Genomic DNA, 25,368 nt, shown 5'->3' on the forward strand with positions numbered 1-25,368 from the left:
ACCCAGAATTTGCAGTATTCTGCTACAAAATCAGTGCAAATAGTGAACTAGAGCACACACATGTACATATACTCACTTCTTCCAGTTAGTGGTTCCCTAAAATAGGACAAGTGGTTTCTTAGCTGATAAACAATCATTCTTTTGTATCTACAATGTATCTGAAATCAGGACAGAGAAACACAGGCAATGCTTGAGATCCTGAGTCTGAAGCTCACCATTACTTAAAGGCTGGCCAACTTCTAGACCACGAGTTCCACACTTCCTGGCAGATGTTACCACAAGGAACTGCACGTCTCCATTTTCTTGGCAAGGATGGCACAACAGGCACTGGATGCCTACAGATCTCTCTGACTTGATGCTTATTTAGCATCACTGTTTTAGCATGGGCAATCACATACATCCAGCTTCAGAAGTGTTGCTGCCAGTGGCTGTTCCAGGAGGTCTGTGCAGAACTTGGAGCAGAGCTCTTCTCCCAGAGGTGAGCTCACAAAATTCATCTTTCTCCTGTCCTGTGAATGTATCAGTCATGCCTGCATGCATAGAAAAAAAAAAAAAAAAAAAAAAAAAAAGACAAAAAATGAATCAGTCATGCCTGCATGCATAGGAAAAAAAAAAAAAAAAAAAGTACAAATACTTTCCACTTTGTGGAACAAAAAGCAACGATTTTTTATTTTATTGTAAAGAAGGACAAAGGGTCTGCCCTCCTATTAAAAATAGCACACATTAGAAAAGAAGGGAGAGTTGGTATTTTTTCTTACTTTACACAGTTTTCTCCTATATGGTTGCCAATATTTTTGTTCATAATAATGGGTGGACCATCTCAGATAGGATGGTTTAAACTGAGTTAATCAGAATTTACACTCTATTAGAAGTGCCAGAAAGCTTCAGTGCTCTGTAGGGAACCTGTCTCTGATGCAGTTTGATTGGTACCATCATTGCATAAATAATCTCTGAAAAGATCGCTGTGTCTAACACAGAATAAAAATGAATTAGAGCTCTGACACTCTATTCTGTTGACAGTTTTACAAAAAAAGACAATTCAAAGATTTTTGCACATTAATTATCTTTGTTTATACTGAAATTTTACTGGTGCAATTAAAGTAATGCTTTATTTTTTTTAGCAATACCTGTAGTAAATTATGGCAGGAAACCTAAAATTCCAGTATGAAAAAAAAAATCTGGGAAGTACTTTGTTTTAATTTATATTAATTTTAGATTTATTCTGTTTTCACGTGAAGGACCCAATTCTGCCTACATATTAAAGCTTAGTAGCTAAGCTGCTGGTAAAATTCAACATTAGAACAGGCCAGAATCTTGACAGACAAAATCCAAGTCTGCCCGACTGATTGTTTTTCCCAGTGCAGAAAAATGTGTGGGTGCTTTTAAGGAAGTCTGGATGCAGTTTGTAGTTTCAGCTTTACCTTTGCAATCCAGCTAAGGCTCCTCTGGAGCAATTCCCCGTGCGTTCTGGCAGAGGCTCTTGGGCTGGCGTTGGTTTCATTACTGATGGCACACGGAGCCCTCGGGAGGAGGCTGTCCCTGCATGTCCCCTCTGGCTGGTGGCCCTGGCCCTGCCAGAGCTCTCCTGCCACTGGCACTGCTCCCGAACCAGGCCGACATCACCATCCCGCCAACCTTTCATTTCTGGAAGCTGACGCCGCTCCCAAATGCTCCTGAGTAAGAAGCGCAGCTGCTGAGGACAGGCAGCACAAAAAGGGAGATATTCGAAAGCAGTTTGTAATAATTAAGGTGTCTGTTAACCTCCACAGCTTTAAATAACCTTTCAGGGAAACGTGGGCAGGCACATTCCTCTGCAGGTTGCCAAGCATCTGTGCACTGCAAACAGCCTTACACAGTTATTTGCTCTGGTTTATTGGTCACACTTTCACAGGAAAAACCTGCAGGTCTCTGCTTGCCCCCAGCCTTGCTGAGGGTGAGAGCTGTGGTGAGCTAAGCCGACACCTCTGCTGCAGAGGTGGGAGCTTGCACTGCTCACGTTTGATCTGCTCATTCCGTGAAAAGCAGTAATACCTGCTCTGACATTTTGCTGCATTTATTTCTCTGCTTCATCCATACTGATTTCATCTTTTGCCAGTGCCCTTTTAGGTTTATTTATTTTAGGAAACATAATCTGCATTGTAAACACTCCTGGATTTGTAAATAGGTTTGCTGATAGGATTTCTTTTCACGGAGTTGGTAATGGCATATTATAAATTTTAGACTAACTATGAGATTTGTGTTGCCAGGACCAATATAATAAAAGATACTCCTTCAATTGTCATTAAAATCCTGTTACATTTCACTTACGCTTCTCTAGTTTCCCTTAGCACTGCTGCTTAGAAAAAGCAAAAAATCTATGCATCTGTCTGTCTGTATATTGTCAAGTCACGCCGTGTGCCTACTCTGAATAAAGACACTGTCACAGGTCCTGTAATCAGCATCAAGGCAGTAATGAATAGGAAAACCTTGTGAGGATGATCACGATTAACAAAAGGAAATGTAAATAATCTACAGTGCCTAAAGCTCACTTTTTTTGCAGAGTGGATTTGCAAGTGAGCTATAAACCTGATCCTTTTCTTATTGAGGTCAGCAGCAAAACTCCTGCTAATCCCAGCTGAAACAAAATCATTCTGCCAGCTTGATGTTTATAGAAATGCATATTACCTTCATGGAGATGTTCTCCTGCTACAGCTTTTTGTATTACAGCCTGCAACTTCATCTAAAGCAAACATGACCTGAGGAATGAAATATTACACATATCAAATAAAAAGCTGTTATTCTGGAATAGCTAGCAATAAATTTTGTCAAGTAATCTACTGGCAAATGTTTAATACTCACAGATCCAAAAAGAATCAGTAAATCCAGAGAGGGAAAGGCTGGGCACATCTGAGCACTTGTACTGGGAAGGAGCCGGCAGTGACTGTCTGGTGCCAAGCCTGATAAAGGTGCACCTTTGGGGCATTATTTCCTTTGACAATGAGACTCTGTGTGTGTCTTACACTTCCTGGGGTTATTTTATACTCTTTTGCAAATACCCAAGTAGTGTGGAAGTTGTGTGGGTGTGGAGTAAATAGGATTGAATTTTTGTAGGAAAAGGCTTTTCAGAGGAGACGGGTGAATTTTTCCTGCAGGCTGTGGAATTGCATACTAAAGGAAAAGCTTCTGCTTCCTCCCCACTGCTTTCTTATTTTTCCTTTACTTTTTTTTTTCCTTTTTTTTTTTTTTTTTTTTTTTTTTTTTCCCCTTCTAAATGTAGTGCTGGGCCTCAGGAGGCCCATGAACACACAGAGCTTCCTACTGAGGTTGTCACTTGACTGACAGCAAAAAGCTTCTGGGGAGATGGACGAGCCTGAGTAGGTGGACATAGAAAAATGGAGAATGAAAAGATAAAATAAAAATAGAACCGAATGTTCATCCAAAATAACAGCCCTTTCAGGGGCTTAATGTAACTTACAAATGCTGTGTTTGTGATTGGAAAAAACATAAAGCAACTTTGTATGTATAAGCATACATGTGTGTGAGACATTTGATATCCATTCAGTGTTCTGCTAGAAATTATATTAACTACAGAGATACAGCCAAGACAACGCCCTTGTGTCAGTGCCCAATTATTTATACACTAATATATTCCCTCAGTGCTTTAAAATACGAGGAGAACAAATTGTGAGTGAGTAGGAAATACAACAATATTTCAATCTTTACTTTTCAAGATGATTTACAGTTTCTCAGAGGGTCTGTGTTTGTGTGTTCATGTGCCTGTTTGTCTGTACCATTTGAGTCCTGATCTCTAAATAATTCGGCTGGGGTTGACCTCTCTGAAGCTGACAGGATCAAACACTTAACACACTGTCATAATTATTACAATGTCTGCTGCAAGTGAATACAATTTCACCGAGGAACTGAGACAAATCCAAACTCTGAGACAAATACCAGAGACGCTGGCTGTGCTTTATTGAGCTGCATTAAATTGACCGTTTAAATGGTGTAAACTTGATGATGGTACAAACATGATTAGTTCCCATCAAAGCCAAATCACTCCTGATAGTGAGTTACAATAACATGAGTTGTCAGGTTGGCAGCAGAGCAGGCTGCTCAGGTAACAGGCGTTTAAGACAAATGTAACAGCTCCAACAGCTGTAACAAAATTTTAAGGCATAAATTTTGATGTCAGATACTTTGTTGAAGGGTGGAGTTATTGGCTGAAGCCGAGAGCAGGATTTAGTCCAAGTATCAATGACATCTGTTAAAACCAAGCTGGGCTTTTAGGATTCGTTGAAATGACACAAAGTAAGGAAATTGTGATTATTTTGGCAAGACTTCTTAAAAAAAGCCCCACATACTGGAGGCGAAATATAGTCATTTTGGTAGGACTGCAAACATTTTCTTTTATGACATTTGCAGGCCCTTTTTACATTGTCTATGTTTATTTTATGTGACTTTTTAAAAACAAATTAAAGTTGCATTAAATTACAGAAAAATTTTTAAGGTTTCAAAGCATTTTATATATTTTTAATGACGACTGACTCTTCTGGCATTGCCACAAAAATAACTTTAATTAAAAAAAGAAGACGTTTTGATGCTTCACCATTCCCATAAAGTTTATCCTGACTAGTAGTAGATCTGTCAGAGGCATCAAAGATGTAAAAAGAACATTCAGATAGTTTTGAGGACTGCCTATATTTCTGTCTAAATAATAAAAAAGGCACTAAACCTTTTCTTCCTTCTCATTAGGCCAAGAATTCTTGTAGATAATTAAAGTCAGGAAGTACAAGTTTTAACAGTTGCATTGACTGTGCTACACTGTTTTCTAACTCCCATTATCCAAGCAGCCGCTTAAAAGATTTATTTTCAACGGAAAGAGAAAAACACACCAGCTATCTTTGCAGGGTTATCTTTAAGGTTTTGCCAGTGGGAGCTCCAAAAGAAATGTTCAAGGCTAAGGAAAACAATCTGAGCCTCAGAAATAGGAACCTCATTGTAAATACTGTGTTGCCAAACCTTTTTAAGAGCCAAAATAATGCATCCTCCCAAGATCTTGACCCGAAATTAAACGAGGTGAAAGACACTCTATGTTTTAAGAAAAAAAGTGGCAGTAAGGGCGTGTTTGTAAGTATTATATTTCGGAGATATTTGGATTTGGGGAAAAGTAGAGTGATTTAAAGAGAAAACAGCAGATTCTGAGCAGGCGTGTTCCCCGATGCACAGAATTGTTAGTCAAACTTTAAGCCGCATTCAAAATATTTTTTTAGCTAATCGAGCCTGTGAAGGGCTTCTGTGCGGAAGCTACAGCTAACTCTGGCAAGGATTTGTTTTAGCCCAGACGGAGGAACAATCCCCGGAGCGTCTGGGTGCGATTCCCGAGTCCGGGGCGCTGGGACGCAGCCGGGGGAAGGAGCTGGGTGCCGCGGGGAGCGCCGGGGGTGCCGAGAGGGCGCCGCGGGAGCGAGGGAGCTGCCCACGGGACAAGGGGGCTGCTACCGCCTCCGAACCTGCGGGAAACTGAGGCAGCGCCGAGAGCCGCGGGTGGGAGCGCGGGGGCCGCGGCGGCCGAAGAGGGACGCGCTGCGGGAACCGCCGGCTCTGGAGCTCCCCGAGGTACGGCTCGGGGAGCGGTACCGACAGCGGCCGACGGACGGAGCATCACGGGGCGGGCAGCGGGGGAGCTGCTCGGCTTCCCCCGGTCCCGGCAGGCGGCTGGGGCGGCCGGACAGACAGACAGACAGGTCCGGGGGCTGCTCAAGGACGGTGCTCAGCCCACTGACGCTGCCTGACCCACCCAAGGCTTAGCGGGCTTCTAAAAACTACGCTTTTGTTGTCAAGGCGCTTTTAGAGAGTATTATTGAAGAAGTCAGGTGCTCGGAGCGTTCAGAGCAAAGCGCGGCTGTGGCTGCACAGCGCAGGATCCCGGGGACAGCCTAAGGGCATCAGCCAACTCCGCTGTCCCCGGGCACGGCTCGGGGGGACGCGTCCCGTGTACGCCTGTGGACGAGGGGGATGTGCACGGGCTTGTGCGTCCCGATGGATCTTAGCGTTCGGAGGGAATCGCTCCGAACCCGGCTTTCCCTCCAGCCCGCCCCGCCCAGCCGCTGCCCCGGTGCATAAAAGCGTGAACGATTGGCACCTTCGCGGGGAGCGCCGGGGCCCGGCTTCTGCCGCTCACGAGGGGAGCGCTGCTGAGAGCGGCCGCTCGCACTGCCCATCCCTGTACATCCCTGCACATCCCTGCCCGTCCCTGTACATCCCTGTCCTTCCCTGTACATCCCTGTCCGTCCCTGCACATCTCTGTCCATCCCTGCACATTTTTGTCCGTCTCCGTCCATCCCGGTCCGTCCCTGCCTGGCCCCGGGGAGCCGTGCCGCGGTAGCCGCTGCTCCCGCCAGGTGGCGCTGTTGCCCAACGGTGGCGCTGGGCCGGGCCGGGCCGGGCGGGGCGGCGGCGGCTCCCGGGACGCTCCCGGGACGCGCGGCCGCCGCGGGCTCGGCGCGGGTCAGGTCCGTCTGCGCGCCGCGGCCGCGGCTCCCCCGGCGCTCTGCCTCTCCTAACTTTGTTTTTCCTCCTTTTTGCCTTTTCCATCCTCTTTCGCAGTTCGGACGGTGTTAAGGTCGCAGAGCCCCGCGGAGCGCTCACCGGCCGCGGCCGCCCGCTCGGGCAGCGCTCCCTCACAGCGCTCCCTCACGGCCCCGCCGGAGGGCACCTGACGGACGGGCCGGCCCCGCCCCCTTGGCAATGTCTAGCGCGCGCCGCGCGCCCCATGTAGGCAGTTATTCCGCTGGGATAGCGCGGCCGGAGCGCGGCGGCGGCATGGCCGGGGTCCCGATCTGCGCCCTCCTCCCGCTCCTCGTCGGCGTCTGCGGCGCCGTCACCGGCTCTCGGGTCTATCCCGCCAACGAAGGTGAGGCTTGCCGGCGGCCGGGCTGCGCGTTTTCCCGGCGGGGCGCCGGGGGCGAAGTTCGGTGTCCCCGGGCGGGCAGCGGTGCTGTCCCGTTCCGTCCCGTCCCGTCCCCTCCCCGCCGCTCCGCTCCTCTCGCCGCCGGGACGGCGCTTGCCCCGCGCTGCCGCTCGCCGCCCGTCCGGCTGCCGCGGACCTGTCCGAGCGGCGCTGCCGGGGCCGCCCGCGGTGCCGGCACAGGTGTCGCGGGGCGGAGCGGAGCGGCCGCCTGCCCCGAGCGGCCCCCGCTGCCCCGGCCGGGCCGCCGAACCGCAGCGCTCCCGCCAGCGGCGCCGGGGCGGCCCCGGATGGGAGGGCGGCTCATGAAACCGGTTCTCCCGGGAGCGCTCGGCGGCTCCGCGCCGTTCCCCGGGGCCCCGGTTCAGCCCGTTCTGCGGGACGGTCCGGCGGCGGCTCCGCGGGAGAAGCCCGCGGCCGTCCCGCGCTGTGGGCGTGCGGCGCCGGTCCCTCGGGAGCCCGTGCCCGATCTCTCGGTGCCTAGCCGCGCTCCCGGGGTCTCGGTACCCTCTTTGAGCCCAGCGCTGGCGTGCGGGCGCAGTCCCGGGCGGCAGGCGGTGCGGTGCCCAGCGCCGGGGCAGCGCTGCGAGAGGCGCGCCGGTGTCTCGCAGGTGTGCCGGGACTCCGCCGCTGCCCCCGCGGCCCGAGCGGCTCCAGTGCGCCGGGAAACGAACAAGCCATGTATGTTTCTCTCTGTGAGAGTTTCGAAGTGTTTCTAAGATATTGGCGCGTTCGGAAATAACATTTCGTTTCAAGTGGAAGGTGGATGCGATGTGCTCCGCACATATGGAAACGTTCAGGTAAACCATTTATTTTAGTATTGCCTTTTGGCAGCTGGAATTTAATCTCTTTTATTTGTACCTTTCTGCAGTTACCTTGCTGGATTCCAGATCAGTTCAGGGAGAACTGGGGTGGATAGCAAGTCCCCTGGAAGGAGGGGTAAGTTTTAAACCGCTATCTGATCAAAAGGGTAAAGGGTGTGATTAGTAACTTTCAGAGAGTCCTAATGGCTCGATTATTGTTGATTGTGGTGAGGAGGTCAGATTTCTTCCCTGGCTTACCAAGTGAATTACTCTTTGTTGGAGAAACTCTATACTCCCTTTGGATAGTTCTGTCATGGAATAAGTGGAAACCAAAAGGGCAGAAAAGAGGTTTCAGAATTAAGAGATTGGTTGAGGCATGGGCTTAGATGCCTATTTAAAACTGAAATACCAACAAGAAATGTGATCTGCCGACTGAACTGGCATTCGTGACTGCTATTATTTTATCTGTGGACTGTCTCGGCTGGGAGATGTTCAGGGCAATTGCTGTTCTATTTTTGGATGAAGGAGTGGGGATCAATATACACGACAGACCTTTTGTTGTGATGGGACAGTTGTCCTGTTTCAGGGTGTAAACATCGTGTGTTTTGGTTTCTGAACAGATAAACTGAGCACCCAGTTCTTGACTGTGATTCCTTGGAGTTTGTTTTTATGCACTTTTACAATTATCTTATTGAGCAGAGGGCTGCTCGAATGCACTGCCCAGTGGTGATGTGATGACGTTAAGAGGTTCATTGCTGGGCTTAGAGTCCCTTTGCTTAGAGAGCTGCACACGAGGTAGCTTTAATTTTTGGTTTAGCTTTACATTTTTGGATGTTCCTTGCTGCTCCCTCATCTCTACCCTGACCTACAGGGTGCCCAGTGCCTCTCTGGGAAACTCCTTCGAATGTTGGACTCTGGGATTGTTGGGATCTGGAGGAGACTGTACTTCATGGGACTTTCTTTTAATAAACAATTAGAAAGGCTTTTTCTTTCTTCATATGAACAAATTAAGTAAAAATGCCAGCAATGCGCACTAAACGTGAATGTAAAAAAAAAAAAATCTCAAATCCTTTTAATATTAAAGGAGTAAAAGCAGCTTGGAATCCTTAAGCAGAAGTAACTAAGTCAAAGTGTTTGAAAGAGGAAAATGCTGAAAGATCAGGACCTGTGCACAACAAAGCACTGGATTCTTCAGGAACCTACAAATTTACTTTTTTTTTGTGTGTGCGTTCCCGCTCGTAATTAGAAGAAGCAGAGCTAAGGAAACAGCAGTGAGCGGAAGGAATCCGAGGCTGCCGTGGCTGGTGATGCATTATGCATAAGCTGTGAATAACCATAACATGGGAGAATGGGGGATTGTTTTGCTCCCCCATTGTTGTTCTGGGTGAACTTGACTACAGTCCTGCCTTGTGCTCCGCCTGAGCACACTGTGCTGTCCCCGAAACTCGCTTTTTCAGAGAGTGGGGATGTGATTGGCAGGCCTCTGGCAGCGCCCACGGTGCACGTTCAGCGCTGATTGCAGGCAATTGCCCTCATCTTTTGACAGAGTGGAAAGGCACAGCTCTATCTCGGGGAGAGCCGGGCTCCCGTGTTAATCCCGACCCCTGGAAATGTCGCTTAATGAGACGGGGTCTTTCGGACACCTCTCCAAGGGATATCTACACTGTATATTCCAACAGAACCTAAAATACAAGTTTTAATAAGTCGGCAGTGGAATCAATGATCAGAGGACAGCTGTGTATTATTAATGGCTGTTGGATTCCCCCTTTCCCCACATGCTTTTTCTGAAAGCGCCATGCAAGCTTGAGAAGGAAAAATGTGTGCTCTTATTGTGGACGTGACTCGTTTCACTAAACCTACATATGTGTGTTCTATTTTTAAGCCTGTAGTGAAAAATTTAAGAGTACATGGTCTGTTTCTGAGATAGTGCTTGGAAAGCATTTACTTTACTTCATATGCTGCAGATTTATTTCAAGCAGCAGAAACAAACTCCTTTTTCTTCCTGGGAAGAATTTGTCCTTTAGTGTTTTTCTTTAACTGTGTATACTTTATTGTCCATTAAAAAAAAGGTATTTTTCTAGATCTGAGCCACACCGTTCCTGGGGTGTGAGGATTGCGTGGACAAGAAGGGCTGGAGATAAAGATTTAGTCATTTAGCAGTGACTAGCCATATAGTAGCCCCAGAGGAATTAATGAATTGCATTATAAATGTAATTAATGATTTACTCTTGCATTTCACAGTTGAAAAGCAGGTTTTGTGCCCAGAATGTTTTAATCTGCATCATTAAACTGTGGGAAGAGCTGAATTATAAAATTTAATTTCAGCTTGAAAGCAAAAAGTTACAGCTTTGACCACATACGTAGAGTCACAAGTCATTTACAGCGGCTGGACAGTTTGGGCTGTAGTTATTTTCAGCTCTGTCAGAAAGATGCACTTGGGTTTGTTTTGCATTTGTGTTAATGGAGTAAGCAGCCCAGCTCTGTACATCTGTGTGTTGGTCAGCAGATGGGTGTGTTGAGAGCACGATCCAAAACTTGCTGAATTCAGTTGCTGTGTGTCTGTTGACCTCAGCGGTCTTGCTATTGAATCCTCTAGCAGCATCCTCCATTGTGTAAATGCACTAAAGGAAATCCCATCAACAAGTATTATTTCCCTCTGCTTCTTCCTTTCTCTTGTACCACACACAATATTGGTAGCATAGGCAATCTGAAGATAAGCAGAATGGAAATTGATGGATCATAAAGGCAACATTGTAACAGTGCACTAGCTCTGTGGTGCTCTAAATTAAACAAGTCTGTCTTCTTACTAACAACATGTTACACTTTACATTGATAGATGGCTTTTTAAGATTTATTTCTTCCTTTTCTCTGGAAAGGAGTGACATGCTGAGTATTGATTTCCCCCCTCCTTCATTTTAACTTGCAGTTATCTCTAGGCAGCAAATAAAATATTATTCTTTCTGCTCCTAGTGACTCATGGTGCTAACTGCTGTCATTCTATAAACGGATTCAGCTAAGCTGGAAGCTTTTTAAGTAAAAATCACTTGCATAAGAGCAATCCTTGTGAGAAGAATGCAGGATATTATACAAGAAGCCCCTTCATCTTAAGAAGGCTTCTGTTTATCAAAGCTGTGGCTTCAGTAGTTTTGAAAAGCACTTCTGAGAAGTCTCTTTAAAGTCATTACTGTTTTCTAAGGATAATTTTATATGCTTCATTGTATAGCTCGCAAACCTAGTCAGCATATCATTATCTAATATTGTTATAGGGAAGGATGAATTGAATAATATAAACTTGAAGTGCTATGGTTCTGCTGGTTTTATTTTCTGGAGACATTTCTTTTCCTAACGCCCCTACTTTCCTTTCTCTACCTGCCAGTGCAGCACTGTGATAAACTTTCTTCTGTCTATGACAATACTTTTGACCATTTTTTTTCTGAACTGTTGAATATGTGTGCTTTCCTTTTCTGAATTCATTCTGCTGAACTCCTGATCTCCTCCTTCCATACCCACCCTGGATTACACATGTTGTTGTTGTTTCATAATCATGCTGCCTGGTTGGCACTTCTGAAGATGCCTGAACTTGATTTGAGGGGTGTAACAATTCTGAAGAATGCTGCTATCCTTATCTTTCAGCACTTTCCCTCTCTGCTAACCCTTTTGGGATTTTGATAATATGAATTTAGCTGTTCCCTGTAATATGAATTTAGCTGTTCCCTGACATTTCCTCCAGAAAAAATGTGTAGTATTTCTCCTTTTTTTACCTTCCCACTAGTAAGAAACTCTATTTGGATAACAAAGTTATGGTGATGTTGCTGGTAGACTGATAATGTTGTCTCTTTACCTGTTTTTCCTTCTCTAAGAGCTACCCAAGTCAAGGACCCAGTTCCTTGTAGACAGCTATTTCTGCCCAGCTCCAAAGCAGTTTACTGAGCCTGGCTGGGATATTGGTAGCCCAGGAAAGTAGCAGCTTAGAGAAAAGTTGGTAGCCCTGGAAAGTTGGCAGCTAAGAGAACTAATAAGAGATGGCTGGAGAATTTTGAAAATAAGCGGTAGCGATGCCTGAAATGTGGCTGTCAGCCTCTCTGCTGTGTCACCGGTTGGATATTCCCAGGTGCAAGGCAGGGTCCATGAGATACTTGCTGTAGAGAAAACACTGCATGTGACTAAGTTGTGCTGTGTCACCTGTTGGATATTCCCAGGTGCAAGGCAGGGTCCATGAGATACTTGCTGTAGAGAACACTGCAGGGCAGTGCTGCTCTGTGAAGTTCTGTGTGTAGCCCTGCTCCAGGCAGTGTTCTATGGACTGAACCATACTGCAAATAAACCTAGTCAGTCGAGGGAGTGTACTTGGATTGGTTCAGAGGGCCCTTAAAGCACATGCTTGTTCTTCGAGGCATGAGGGATTTGGAATTTGTTTCTCCTGAACAGATGCTTCCTTTAATGTCCAAGTGGTTGAAGTCCTGGCTATGGCTTGGTCTGCTGGGTTGTTTTTTGGTCTGTTTGTTTGTTTCCCCATAATGGAACAAGTGCATGTTGTTTGTTGTGAAGCTCTGTTGTTCCTTTTAATACTGATGTGTTGTTCTCCCCCTTTTCCTCACTGCAGTGGGAGGAAGTGAGCATCATGGATGAGAAGAACACTCCTATCCGCACCTATCAAGTCTGCAACGTGATGGAGCCCAGTCAGAACAATTGGTTACGAACTGATTGGATTCCCCGAGAGGGGGCTCAGAGGGTTTATATTGAAATCAAGTTCACGCTCAGAGACTGCAACAGCCTGCCGGGCGTCATGGGAACTTGCAAGGAGACTTTCAACCTTTATTACTACGAATCCAACAACGACAAAGAGCGTTTCATTCGCGAGAGCCAGTTTGCCAAGATCGACACCATTGCTGCTGATGAGAGCTTCACCCAGGTGGACATTGGCGACAGGATCATGAAGCTGAATACAGAGATCCGGGATGTGGGACCGCTCAGCAAGAAGGGGTTTTATTTGGCTTTCCAGGACGTCGGTGCCTGCATTGCTTTGGTCTCTGTCCGTGTGTTCTACAAGAAGTGCCCGCTGACGGTTCGGAACCTGGCGCAGTTTCCAGACACCATTACTGGGGCTGACACCTCCTCTCTGGTGGAGGTCCGTGGCTCCTGTGTCAACAACTCGGAAGAGAAGGATGTGCCAAAAATGTACTGTGGGGCAGATGGCGAATGGCTGGTGCCCATTGGCAACTGCTTGTGCAATGCTGGCTACGAGGAGCGCAATGGAGAATGCCAAGGTAGGATGAGCCATATTGTAGTGTTCATTAGGGCTTAGTGGAATGCATAATTGAATCAGAGATGAGAGTAAATGGACTAAAGCCAGTGATTAGCAGCCCTGTGGGATGTGGTGGGACAGAGGGGTTTAATGAAGAAGTCCAATATCTCCAGGTGGCAAGGCTAAGAATTATATAATGCAAAACAAATGATACTGCTGTAATAGGCAGAAGGTGAAACACATTTTCTAGCAGATGCCTAAATTTGATTTGGCTTGTGATAGTCACCAAAATGTGGATGACTGCAAAGCAGTGCAGTTGAGCTACCATTGTTTGAAGAGACAAATCTTTTAAGAGAACTTTGTTAAACACGGGAAATTCTGGCAAAGTTGACTTTGGATAATGCAGTAGGTTAAGAACCAGTCTGGGAGGCAGGACAGGAGTTTTAGCTGAATTACTTTCCCACTTTAGGAAGTGGAAATCTTTGGTGTTTTACTTGTCGCAAATTTTTAGCACTAAATACCCTTTGATATTTGACACTGCTGCCTTTGTTAAATATTTTCATTTCTCAGAGAGTCTCTATTGTCAGTTAAATAATAGAGGTGCTAGGATACTCTTAGAAATGCTAAAAGTCTCCACCCCACCCTCCCACACACACACACTATCCTGTGTGCTGCAGAATTAGGGATTAAAGTTTGTATAAAAGACAGATTTGCCTAAAAGAAAAAACCTCAATACCTGTATTCTCTTCGCCTTCCTTTTCTGGATAAAGAAGCTGTAGAAGGTTAGGGAAGGAGAGAAGACAGTTTATAAATAAAATATCTTCAGCCTCTGCTTTGAAAGTCTTGCTCATGTAAGCATAAATTAAGATCAAACTTAAATGGTTTCTTGCACAGGTCAGTGAGCTTAATTTTGCTGGGTGCTGAATTGAAGGTGCTTTGCTCCTTCAGGGATTTGGAGCCGTGTTTTTAGAAAAGGTTCTTTGGAATCAGTTGCCTCATCTTCCTGGTGTGTTTTTTACTAGAGCATTTTTATCATCTTGAGACTGAGAACAAGTTAGCAAAGCAAGTAACTGGCTGCTTTTGTGATGGACTCCTGAGAGAATGGTGTCTTTTGAATGTTCTAGTTGATTTATTTTAAATGCTAATTTACAGTCAATATGAAATTCATTATTACGCATTAAAATTATATTTTGATAGGAAAGAACTGCTATGTGTGAACTTCAGCCTTAATTTCCTGAGTTTTTGCTTTATGACAGAAGCTTAATGTGTCATTGTGGCAACAAAACTGCCATAGGCTGAAATTACAGAGGACTGAAAGATGAGCTGCACAATGACAGGGCATCCTGTCTGGGGTAAAATGCTGGTTTTTCTTGTTGGTTTTTCCATCCTGTGAGATGGAAACTCAAAAGCCTGTTTGTCACCAAGAGTGTGAACCTGTGGCACTGCCTGGGTGCTGCTGGGGGAGCCATTGGTGGCTGGAGAGATGCTGTTAGTCTCTCACAGCTTCCTGACACCTTACCAGCCTGGGCTGTGAGAGGAGGAAGCGAAGTGGGGAAGCATTTATTGGTTTATTGCATGGAGATGATTCCACTTTCTCCTAAAGCCTACTAGGTCAGTACTGGGTCACTCTGACTGACACAGATCATCCATTTTTCAGTGTCAGTGGCCCAGATGTGGTGAGCTAATTGTCCAACAAATCTTGTGTTGTTTGGGGGAAATCTCTTGAGGTTTTGCTGATGGGCAGTGGTTATAGTGGCATGCTTTTTATGTTCATTTTTGTAGTGTTGGACTAGACCTTGGGGATGACTGTCAGCTTACCTAAAGGCTCTCAGCTGCATCTGGGGACGTTTGGGCTCAGGAAACCCAATTCTCCATTTCCCAATTAAAAGGGAGATCAGGTGATGCCATATTGACAAAGGTGTTAGAAATGTTCTGTCTCTTGGGCTCTCCAGAGTGAAGTTGGCCTGTGCTAGTCATTTTGAGAGTGTTCGAGCCAGCACATAATTGAAAGTGCTAAACCCATTTCATCAGCTGTTACTTGTGGTTTCCTTTTCTCGCATTTGCCATTCTCCAGCCAGAACAGTTAACTGGGAAGCTCCTCCTGATGAATTCATGAAGCTCACCAGAACTGTGCAGCTTCTCTCCAGTTTCCACTGAGGCTGTTAAAGCAGTTTGGCCTTTGACACTACTGAATGAGGTTTCCCCTTTTCTTTCCACTCTTAACTTAATCGTTTAGCTAATGTTCTGCTCTGACAGGTTTTTGGAGGGGAGGAGGAGGATGAAGTGAGGAGGATTCCTGTGGTTTTGATATAGAGGGCTGGGGGCAGGGGAAGAGACTTTGAGTTTGGGAAAAGCTGTGAAAGGGCTCTGGTCTGGGCACAGGAGCTGGTGAGCAGGTTCCACCTCAATTGTTTTTCAATAGGTTGACTGTGGCAGGACAAATACAACGAGAGGTCAGAGGTTGTCCGTTTCCTCATCCATCTTCCCCTGTGATCCCAGGGTCAGAGTGAGGATTGATTAAGATCTTAAATGTTTAACAAAAGCTCAGTAGGCAGGAATAGTTTGGGCCAGTGGACTGGGGCTTTGCACTTGTTGGGAGATCCCCAGTCTGTGTTGGAGCTCCTTGTCCTCTCCTGGGAGCTGCTCCCTGCCACAGGGACAGACCAGCTGGCCCTTGGCCTGTCCTGCAAGCTGCTTCAAGTTCACTCATCCTCCCAGTTTTTAAAGAATACGTTTTCCTTGAGATTCTTTTGCCTAATTTCTGATGTGTGTGTGGGAAGCATAATGGAAAGCCTTTTCACATCTGAAGTTCTTGTAGTGGGAGTTAATGACTTTCTGACCTCAAATGGGATTTTTAAAAATTTGTGTCGGTGGTATGGAGGTGTTTGAATGTGACAAGAAGCTGTCCTTTCTCTGACTGCTTTATTTTTTCCCAGTTCATTTTATTGATGATGATGATTGTCTTACTGAACATCCATAAGTGTGTGTGTATGTATATATAAAAAAACCTGGGACAGGAAGGAAAAGGAGCTAAGTACTAAATCCATGTTTATTTGGGAAGCTTCACAGGTGTATCATGGTGGCATTTCTGCAGAATTGGTCCTGATATGTAAAAATTTTAGGTGAGCTCTGATTCTTTGCTTGCAAATTAACTTGTAGCTGTAAATTAGATGCCAAAAAATTTCCAATTTACTGTTTCTACTACTGTTAACTCTCCTTCAAATGTTCTGTGTTAGTGGCTATCCATTTAGGAGAATATGAATGTGGAATATTGTTGATGGAAGATGACTCTCCCAAATAGTGGCACATCTCAAGGCTAAGGCAATTAGTGCTTTAGGGCAAAGCTGAGACATAAAGTAATTTTAAACTTCACTTGTAGACATCATTGTTATGTAAATTGTTTTGTTACACATTATTAAAATGTGGTTTGGATTTAGTTATGATTTCCTTATGATAAAACACGTATCTTTCTAACTCAGAGGAGGAGGGGGGGAAAACAAGCAGGAAGGGAGAAAAGACAGATTAAAGAAGCAATAGACTGTAGCCATCTGTGATGATTTTGATGCTGTGAAATTACAAATCTCAATTTTAGACCTGCCATTTAGTATAAATATGTGAGACAGTTGAGATTTTTACTGTGATATTGTAAAGGTTATGAGAGCCAACAGCTTTGTCTTCATCTACACTTGCTTTTTCTGAGTTGTGAATTGGCCAATTGGCAGAAAATCCAGTGTCATTTAAAATATGGCTCAGTCCTGGTTTCATATCACTGCTGTTTTTAGAATTTTCCTTCAAACTTTGATAAGAGCACCCCTAAGAAGTAATAATTTGAGTGATAAGATTCTTTTAATCTTGGAGGCTTTGAAGAGTGGCTGTGATCATTGAAAGCAGCAGTCCAGTTTGCATCAGAAGTGTACAGTCTAATTATATGTTTTTCTGTGATAAGATTCTTGGGTGATGGGTTTTTTAAGGGTGGGGAAGAAATGTAATTTGTGTGTACTTTAACATTTTAGTCAGAGATAACTTTTTTTGTCAAAATAGCACTGATGTGCAGTCTGTCTGCACAAAAGGGTGATCAGAAGGGTGACTAAGACTGTGCAGATTTGAGATTTCAGGAGGATTTTTTTTCAGGTTGATTATTTTTGGCAGGGGAAAAAAATGCACAGACTCAACATGTTACGTTTTAAAAGGAGCTGAGAAGACGGAAGCTACAGGCGGGGCCTGGGAGCGATACTGAAACACAGTCTGTCTGAACCAAATTTAGTTGCTTCTCTTCTCTGCTGATTTGGTTATGTTATGTTCTCATGTAGCTCAATAGATCTTCCAAGGGTTACTCCCTCTGTGATTTTCTTGTACCACCTGGTGGATTTCAAAATCTGCATTTAAATATTATTGCAGGAGCTCGATTGCTTTTCTCCTGCCCGGCCTCCTCTGAAGTCAAGGTATAGTTGTCAAACAATTGTCCCTTCATGTATTGCTTGGAGAAAGGCTGTGATTGCTTCTTTTTGAATTTCTGACATGATTTCTGCTAGTATTGCACAGGGGAGCAATATCTGGTCTTTATTCTGTGTGTTACTGGTGAAAAGCACAATCCTCACAATCAAAGCCAGATGAGTTTTGTGGTGGTAACAAATTTCATGGTAGGTCTGGGTAGTCTTTTGTGGGACTTTCAGCCCATCTTCTGGTTTGTGTGTTCTTTTAGGATTAAAAAAAAAAAAAAGGCAACCCAAAACTTTCCAGACAACTCATCCAGTGTGTGATGAGTTCAGTATTTAGATCTTGGCTGGGTAAGGGTTATTATCTGTCTAATAATATGCTCCACTGAGCTTGGTCTTTGTGCTTGTGAGTAGTGATTAAAGAAATGCTCAGCAGTACTCTAAGGTCTTTTGAGACTTCATCAAAAAGCCCCCCAAACTTGTGAGATAAATATCTTATCTGGTTTCCTCCCATTATGTGACATCCTTTTCATATGTTGCAGGGAGCAGGTGAGGTCACACAGTTTTGTGAATCAGAGACAATTAACACTCCCATGACTAAACGGCCATTTTATGAATATTCAGAGCCTGCTTCACCTCCCTGGGAAGCAAACATGTTGGTTCCCTTCTCCTTCCTCCTGCTAGAGACTAGGGAAGCTCTCCCTGTGAATGGGGATTGGCAGCTGTCGGCCGCTTTGCCTTTTGCATGTAGCAAATTCCTCATTTACATCATTTGTATACACCCTCATGCAAAGCACCATTTCCCCATTTCACAAAGGAGATAAGAGCTTCCTTTGGAAACGCCAGCCAGATTCTTCTTCTGTTTATGCAGAGCTCAAAAGATTTGGATTTCATGCAAATGAATTCTGGTTTGATTTTTTTTTTTTTTGATCTCTTTAAGAGACAGTGTGATATTTGCTTGGTGTGCTCCTCATGTCTTGACCATGGCTGGTTGTGTGCAGCTCCCTTCCAGCTGGTGTGTGTGACAGTGCTGTGCTCACACCTGACCACCTCTAAAACCGTGGCTGGGTGTGGCAGTGCCACTTCTCATGCCCGGAGGGGCTGCGGAGTTCTCCTCCAGATGTTCACCAGCGGTCACCAAGCTCTTGTGTAGCTGCAGCCTCGGCTGGGGGGCGATGAGGTTCAGGCGGTGGGATCTCCTCTGGGCTCTAAGTGTGCACTTAGGGCATGAAAAAGCAGCATGACATTTTGACATTTCCTATGCTTTGGGCCAAGTACCTGCTCAGGCCTGGGCCAGTGCTCTCCCCTTTGTGCCTGGGCTGGCCTTGGCCCGTGGTTATAGCGTGGTGAAAAGGGGCTCCCAGCACTCGGGTAAGTAAACATGCAGAAATGCTCTGCTGTCTTTATTTATTGAATGAAAATAATCTGTGAGAAAAGTTCTGCTTTCTTAAGCCTCATGATTATACGAGTACCCATATTTTATTTTATTTTTGGTTTTAGTGGCTTTCTTTTCTTTTTAACTTTTCTTTATTTCAACTTTACTTAAAATTGCCTTTGGCTTGAAATAAAGCTGAGGCTCATTAAATGCTCCCAAAACACAGGCTTGTTCAGAATGGATTTGTTGAAAGGTTTATTGATATAAGTTAGAACACATGCTGCATGAATGTACTGTATTTCTTTAAAGGACTGGTTTTCATTTTGTGTCTTTATAAATCAGTGGTATGAAATTGGGACCCCGATCGTGTTGGAGCTACATCCTCTAAGAAACCAGAAGGAAAAACGTGGTTGTGGGGGGTTTTCATTTTTGTTGGATGTCCAATTAGTGTTTAACTTGAAGGTAATTTCACAGGGGTAGTAAACTGCGCAGTGTGAAACCTGGTGGCATAATTAAATGGAGGAAAGGCTCTTTAAAACAACAAAGGAACGTGCAAAAACTTTGCTTTTGTCCTAACAGTCACCCAGAAGGGGAGGTCATGCTGTTCAAAGTACAATATGGATGGGCTATTAAGGTTTGGAGGGAAAAAAAGCAAAAAAAAAAAAAAGCTGTACTATACAGTTGGTATTTGCTTTGGCACATTTAGTCATGGATGCCTAGAAAAAAAAAGAACCCCATTTGTTGGTCTGATTTTTATATTTCCCTTAGATGGGTGTGTTTAAATCTCACTAATGCTGAGTTGATCTGTACAAACCCACTGAAAGAGGTGTGCTTTGTATTCACTGGGGGCCTGGTGCTGCACAGCTCAGGCTGGGACAGGCAGCAGTTTCAGCAGCCTGGGCAAAGGCAGGTCCTGGGCAGGAGGAAGGATGCTCCTGTGCTGCAGCAGCCAGAGCATGGAGGAATAAAGCATGAGTTACTTTCCCAGAGGCACACAGGATGTCTGTGACTGAGATAAGACCAGAGTGAAGGCTGAATGTAGATGCATGTGCAGATACCTTCTGCCCCTGCTCACTTGTCAAAAGTTTTTGCTCACCTTTTCCTAATGAGGACCCATCTTACACATCCTTAAAAGCATCATTTGAGCTAAGGCCATCAATACCTATTGCTTCTGCTTGTATATGTGAAAGCTTTGTACAGCCACACACTACAAAACTGCAGTACAGTGTCTTAATTACCCAGATAATCCTGTTTGCTTGTATTTTTAAACTATGGAGCGCTGGGTAATTATTCAATTCTTAATAGAAGGCAAATGGCAATGTAAACAATAATTAGGATGTTAGACTAATGTGCTTCAAAGCAAATTGGATTTTTTTCTTACTGTTCAGCATGAAGTCCCATAAAGCTGACAATTTAGTGGCAAGGAAGCTAGTTCCATTTTGCTTGTATTTTCTGGTGTTATCTCCTCATGCCTTGTTTCTGTGAATGAGTTTGCTGTGATGCTGCTGCCTGCTCCAGAGCAAAGGTCAGGCTGATAGTCAGTTCTCCCCATTTGCCTGTTCTCTCTGCAGCTTTTTGTCTCCTGCAGCCGGGGGTTAGAGGTCAGCAGCATCCCGAATTCCCTCCTTTGCCTGGGCATGTGCGTGTGGAGGGGCACAGCTGGTGCTGCTGGTGCAGCTGGCACTGGGCTCAGTGGGTTGGGGCTGTCCTGGGCAGGGTCCGGAGAGGGAGCAGGCTGAGCTTGGTGACTTAAGCTCTTCCTGCATTTGGAAAATAACATGTATTTCAAGGGAAATTCAAGGTTTTGGCTCTTCTGTCTTTGCAAACAGGATAATATGCTGTGTGTCAGAACTACAGCTCGTTATTTCCCTTAGCTTGGAGAGCACTCCTGGTTTTCATAGCTCATATCAGGTTTTCCTAGGAGCATGATGCAAGCCACAAACACTGCTGCAAAACACTGAATTGATTTCTGTTCTGCCTGCAAAACTTGTGCAATGTAACCTATTTCAGTACTTGCCCAGATCATTAATTAAACCCTGCCATTTTATCCATTCCTCACTTTGCATTTAGCCCGTGATTGAAAGGCGAGTGTTGGTAGCAAAGGCGTCAGTCAATAACGCCGCTGCTTCCCGAAATACTTCAATAATGTCTCTGTCACACCGAGGGTTTTGTCTGGCCTTCCCTGTGTGTTCTCGGCTGCCTGAAGGGATTGAACAATTGCCTTTATTTTCCCCATTATCAATGCTAAGAAAAGCCAAAAAAAGTTCTCCAGTATTGATGCTGAATTACAGAAATTGAATTACAGAAATTTAATTTTAAATACATTTTATTCTTCTCCTAAGAAGTGTGTGTGGGGGGGAATCAATGGAACACTTCCAGAGGTTATGGCTGAATATTTTTGATACAAAGACAGGCTATCTTTATATTAAAGTGTGCACTTAGAGGGTGTGGATTATCTTATTTTAAATCCCAGAGGGTTTTTGCCAGGCCACATTTTAATAACCCTAATTAACAAGTATGTCTTTCCATACATCAAACATCTCTGTCTGGGGAGCTGAAGAATACCTGCGAGTCCTCCTGTGAATTTCGGGCTCGAATTCATTTGTTTTCAGTTTAAGTTTTTCTGCTGCTGAAAAAGACATCGCTGCTTTGAAAACAGTTTCCTTTTGAAGTGTCCAGCCTGGCAATGACTAAGCAGCCACTGGGCAAATTAGCATGTTAAAAGGAGCGGATCAATACTTTCTCTTCCCCTGATCTCTGCTAGGGCTGGGTCTTGGCAGCCCCTGCTCGGGGTCTGGCCAGCTGCACCCCGGCATTTCAGGGGAGCCATCAGTAGCGGTGTGGGCTGCCTCAAGCTGAGACTGCTTGATCTGGTGCCCAGGCTCTTTCAAGGATGGTGATTTGAAAATGGATTTGAGGGAATTGATAGCTTGGGGAAGATCAGACAGCTTGTGTAATTATAAACAGGATTAGAAGGAAAGTGGAGGGAGAAATAGGAGATCAATGGTAGGGCACAAGTTGGCTGAACTCCTCTTCTGATGCTTGAGTTTTGTTGTACTTAGTTGCTGTGCGTAGATGATTTCTTTGGCCTTTTTGAAGAGACAAGTAAACACCAATTAAAAAGAGGGAGTGTGGGCAGTCCCTGCCGTTTCACCGAAATGCTTGGAGGCAGTGGCTGCTGGAGAAGCGTAGCAGGAGATGCTCAGACGCAGCTGTGTTTGCCAACAAACTGCAGGAGGTGGTTCTGGCTTCCCCGTGAGCCAGCCTGTGTGCCTGCACACCTGCAGTGCCCCTCCGGGAGCTGCCGGGGCTCCTCCTGCCCTTGGCTCCCTCTGCCAGACTCCTGCTCGCCATCCACACATCCCTCCCTGGCCTCGGCCTCCTCCTCCCTGAGACACAGCCCCTGCCTGGGCAGTGCGGGAGCACGGGGTTCCTCCTCTGTTCACCCCTGTTGAAACAACCAGCAGATGACTGCGCTCATCAAAATGGCTCTGGAGCTGTTCTGAAATGGAGACTATTTCTTGAGAGGCATCCTGCGGTCTCACTCACCAGAGATACCAGAAGATAGCAGAGTTCTGTTGCTGTTTCTTTTTAGTGGCTTCAGTATTTGCATCTTGCACATCTGCCAGCCTTCCCTTAATCTCTGAAGTACCCTAACACAGTTATTAGGTTGACACATTTTGTCCACTCATAATTAGTTCTTGGATTGCCTCTCTTTTTTTTTTTTTTTTTTTGTGGTGATCAGTAGTGTCCAGGGTAGAGCTAATAAGACAGCTGAAATCAGGACCAGGTCCCTATGTGCACTCCACTAGCTCATTAATCAAGGACTCTGCAGTTAATGAGTGTAATTTCCAGGTAATATTTAATCTTAGAGTAGCAATAGTTACACTTAATGTGAAAATACTTTTTTTGTGGTTTGTTGCTGAAGTCATTCCCATGGCACGTTCCCATTCCCTCTGCTACTCCCAGCTGCAGTTCTGTCAGACTGGCCCAAATTTGGACTACTTCCAAAAATCCATACAAGGTGAAAATACTGGATCCAAGTATTTAGGCTGGATATGACATTTCAGTGGGTGCTGAGTGCAGCATACATGCCTACAGACGTGGCTGATAATGCACAGTTTTGTCATGCTTTAAGGTTCAAAGGCTTCTCTACGTGGGGAAGAAAGTTGAAAGCAATCAGCTAAAGGGGTGAAGTCAGCATATGTATAACTGAAGGTGCATCACTAATTACCTGCAAGACTGTTTCCATCCTTTTCATCTGAATCTATCCCTGTGCAGATCCTTTATCCATTTAGTTGATTCACCTTAAAGTTTTCAGGTGGCTCTTTGAAGACGTGCTCTTGGTGCCCAGTTTTAATGTGCCCAGAATTAATGCACCTGGTAACCTTAAATTCAACACACCCAATAGCTTGGGAAAGTGAGCTCAAAGGGTTGTGGGCACTGTGAAAGCACCCATTTGTAGCTTTAGGATTCTTTAATTTGGGAGAGAAAAGAGAACAAAATCCACTTACAGTCACAGCAGCAGAAGGGAAAGGAGCACGGCCACAGCTCTGCCAAGGAGGGCGGCTGGCCAGCTCCAGAAAGGGGCAGGCATCCTTATGCACCTTGGAGGAGCAGCACTGGCTGGGACAGGGACTGGTGGAGGTGCACTGTGGGTTGCTCCGGCACTGCAGGGACCTGCCCTTGTCCTAACAGGAGTGGGACAGTCCCGAGAGCAGTATGTGGCCTTATTATCTCATCTCCTTCCCATTAGGCTGCGCTGAGGCGGTGACTGTGCAGTGTTTTTATTCAAGATGAACTCTAATTGGGGTATGAGAGCGTGCAAAGGATCTCCACCCTCTTTCCTGTTTGGCTGGGCATTGGTTTGTCTGTCTGTGCAATCAGAGGACCCTGCTGCTCTAACTTGTGCTGCGTTTTTAGCAGCTCCCAGCTCCCTGTGGGGATATGGGGGGCAGGAGTTCTGCCTACTATATTCCTTTGCTTCTTTAAAGGTTGCCACTAACTCCTCTTTCTTGTGGCTGTGTGTTTAGCTAGCCTTTTGCAGTAATGCTAATTTGACCTCTCTATACACCTGTATTAAAGTTTGAGTCAAAAATGTAATGTAGCAAAGGAGAGACGTTTTTCCGTGGGATTGTTGAGCTCTTTGAGAATGCCGAATGACAAAGTTAACTCTTGTGCAAACATTGCCTTTTATTTGACTTTGTAGTTTGCCCTTTGAAATACAAACATATTTGTGTCAATCAGCAAGTCTCCTTTCCGGAGTTCTGGTTGACCCTGTGGAAAGAAATGTGACTGTGCAATTATTAAAGGTGAGGCCTTCCCTTTAACAAATGCTGAGTAATTGCTATTCACTCCTTTCTGTGTCTGTGCCATAAATGACAGTGAACTGCCCTTCAGCCTGGCTAAATAACAAGGAAGATACTTGTTTGGAAGGAATAATGCTTCAGAAATTTGCAATGTGTCAGAAGTATTGTGTCACAGGGACTTGTGGGTAGGTAAAGAAGTTGTCTGTCTCAGCTTAGAGTGCAAGAACCTTAGTTGGTCTTTAAAATGCAATTAGGTCAAATGCTATATCTATGTCACTCAGAGCTAGTAGGGGTTGTCAGAGTCTAGAAGAGGGCAGAACTTACCCATTATAAAAAAATATGAAGTGTATATGGAGGTGTGATACTCTGACAATTCTTCTGACTATAACTCTTATGATTAAAAGGATGAAAGCTCCTCCTCTCCCTGCCAGAGTGCTGGCAGGAATTGGAAAAAGGGTCCAATGTTTCCAAGGAGTATTTCCACAGTCTGGAGACTTGGCCCTGCTTGGTGCCACTGCTCTGATTGATTTTGTCCAGGGAAGTTTTCAGCCAGATAGTGAAGCTGTGGATGAGTTGTGCCAATGAAATAGAAAGTTAGATCTCATTACTATTTTTGGAAAATAGCCCCTCTTCTCTGCCAGGTATTTTCTTCTTGCTGTTTTTTTATGTATAAACCTTCAGAAGAGCCAGAAGTATGGCATAAATTCAAGTTCATTAATAATTTTTGATGCTTTATAGAGGTACTATCGAGATGGCCCAGTGCTGATTTGACCTGTGTCTCCTTTCTGTCTTAGGTTCTAATTTCTATATCTTCAGTCAGTCTGTCTGTGATTTCTCAAAATAAATTATTTATTGCCCCAAGTTCAGCATCATGAGGCTTGAAGGCAGGCTTTCAATAACAAATAAGTCCTCCTGGTAAGGTAAGGGGAGATAAATTTTTGAGAGCACTTCTCAAAGAGATTTTTCAGAAAGTAATAGATTTTATTTTACCTATTCACATCAACAAGCTTATTTTGGCCTTACTCCAGAAGGAAATAATTGAAACACTATGCATTGGCTTTCTAAGTAGTCCAGAGCTTGATTGATGGATCTGTAGCCCTTAAGCAGGCTTAAGAGACTAAGGCATCCCTCCTGTATATGTTAGGGCTTACTGTCCAGTTCACTTTTAGTAGTTCAAAATTTGGAATTGCTTAAAATTGAAGATATCTTGAAGTGTCTCTCACCTTTATTCTTTAACCAGAGGTGCACAGAATT

General features: G+C 44.9%; 1 protein-coding gene across 1 annotated transcript in view; it reads left to right on the plus strand.

The window, feature by feature from the left end:
• The first annotated feature begins 6,782 nt into the window (after positions 1–6,782).
• EPHA4 (EPH receptor A4) overlaps positions 6,783–25,368 on the plus strand; it is a 105,135-nt gene continuing 86,549 nt past the window's right edge. Inside the window, exons 1-3 of the mRNA XM_041414409.1 lie at positions 6,783–6,892; positions 7,818–7,885; positions 12,353–13,016. Coding sequence (XP_041270343.1) covers positions 6,802–6,892; positions 7,818–7,885; positions 12,353–13,016 — 823 coding nt within the window. The 5' untranslated portion in view covers positions 6,783–6,801. The remainder of the gene's footprint in view (positions 6,893–7,817; positions 7,886–12,352; positions 13,017–25,368) is intronic.

This window comes from Onychostruthus taczanowskii, unplaced genomic scaffold (assembly GCF_017590055.1).
Source record: "Onychostruthus taczanowskii isolate IOZ18803 unplaced genomic scaffold, ASM1759005v1 scaffold45, whole genome shotgun sequence".
NCBI classification, from domain to species: domain Eukaryota; kingdom Metazoa; phylum Chordata; class Aves; order Passeriformes; family Passeridae; genus Onychostruthus; species Onychostruthus taczanowskii.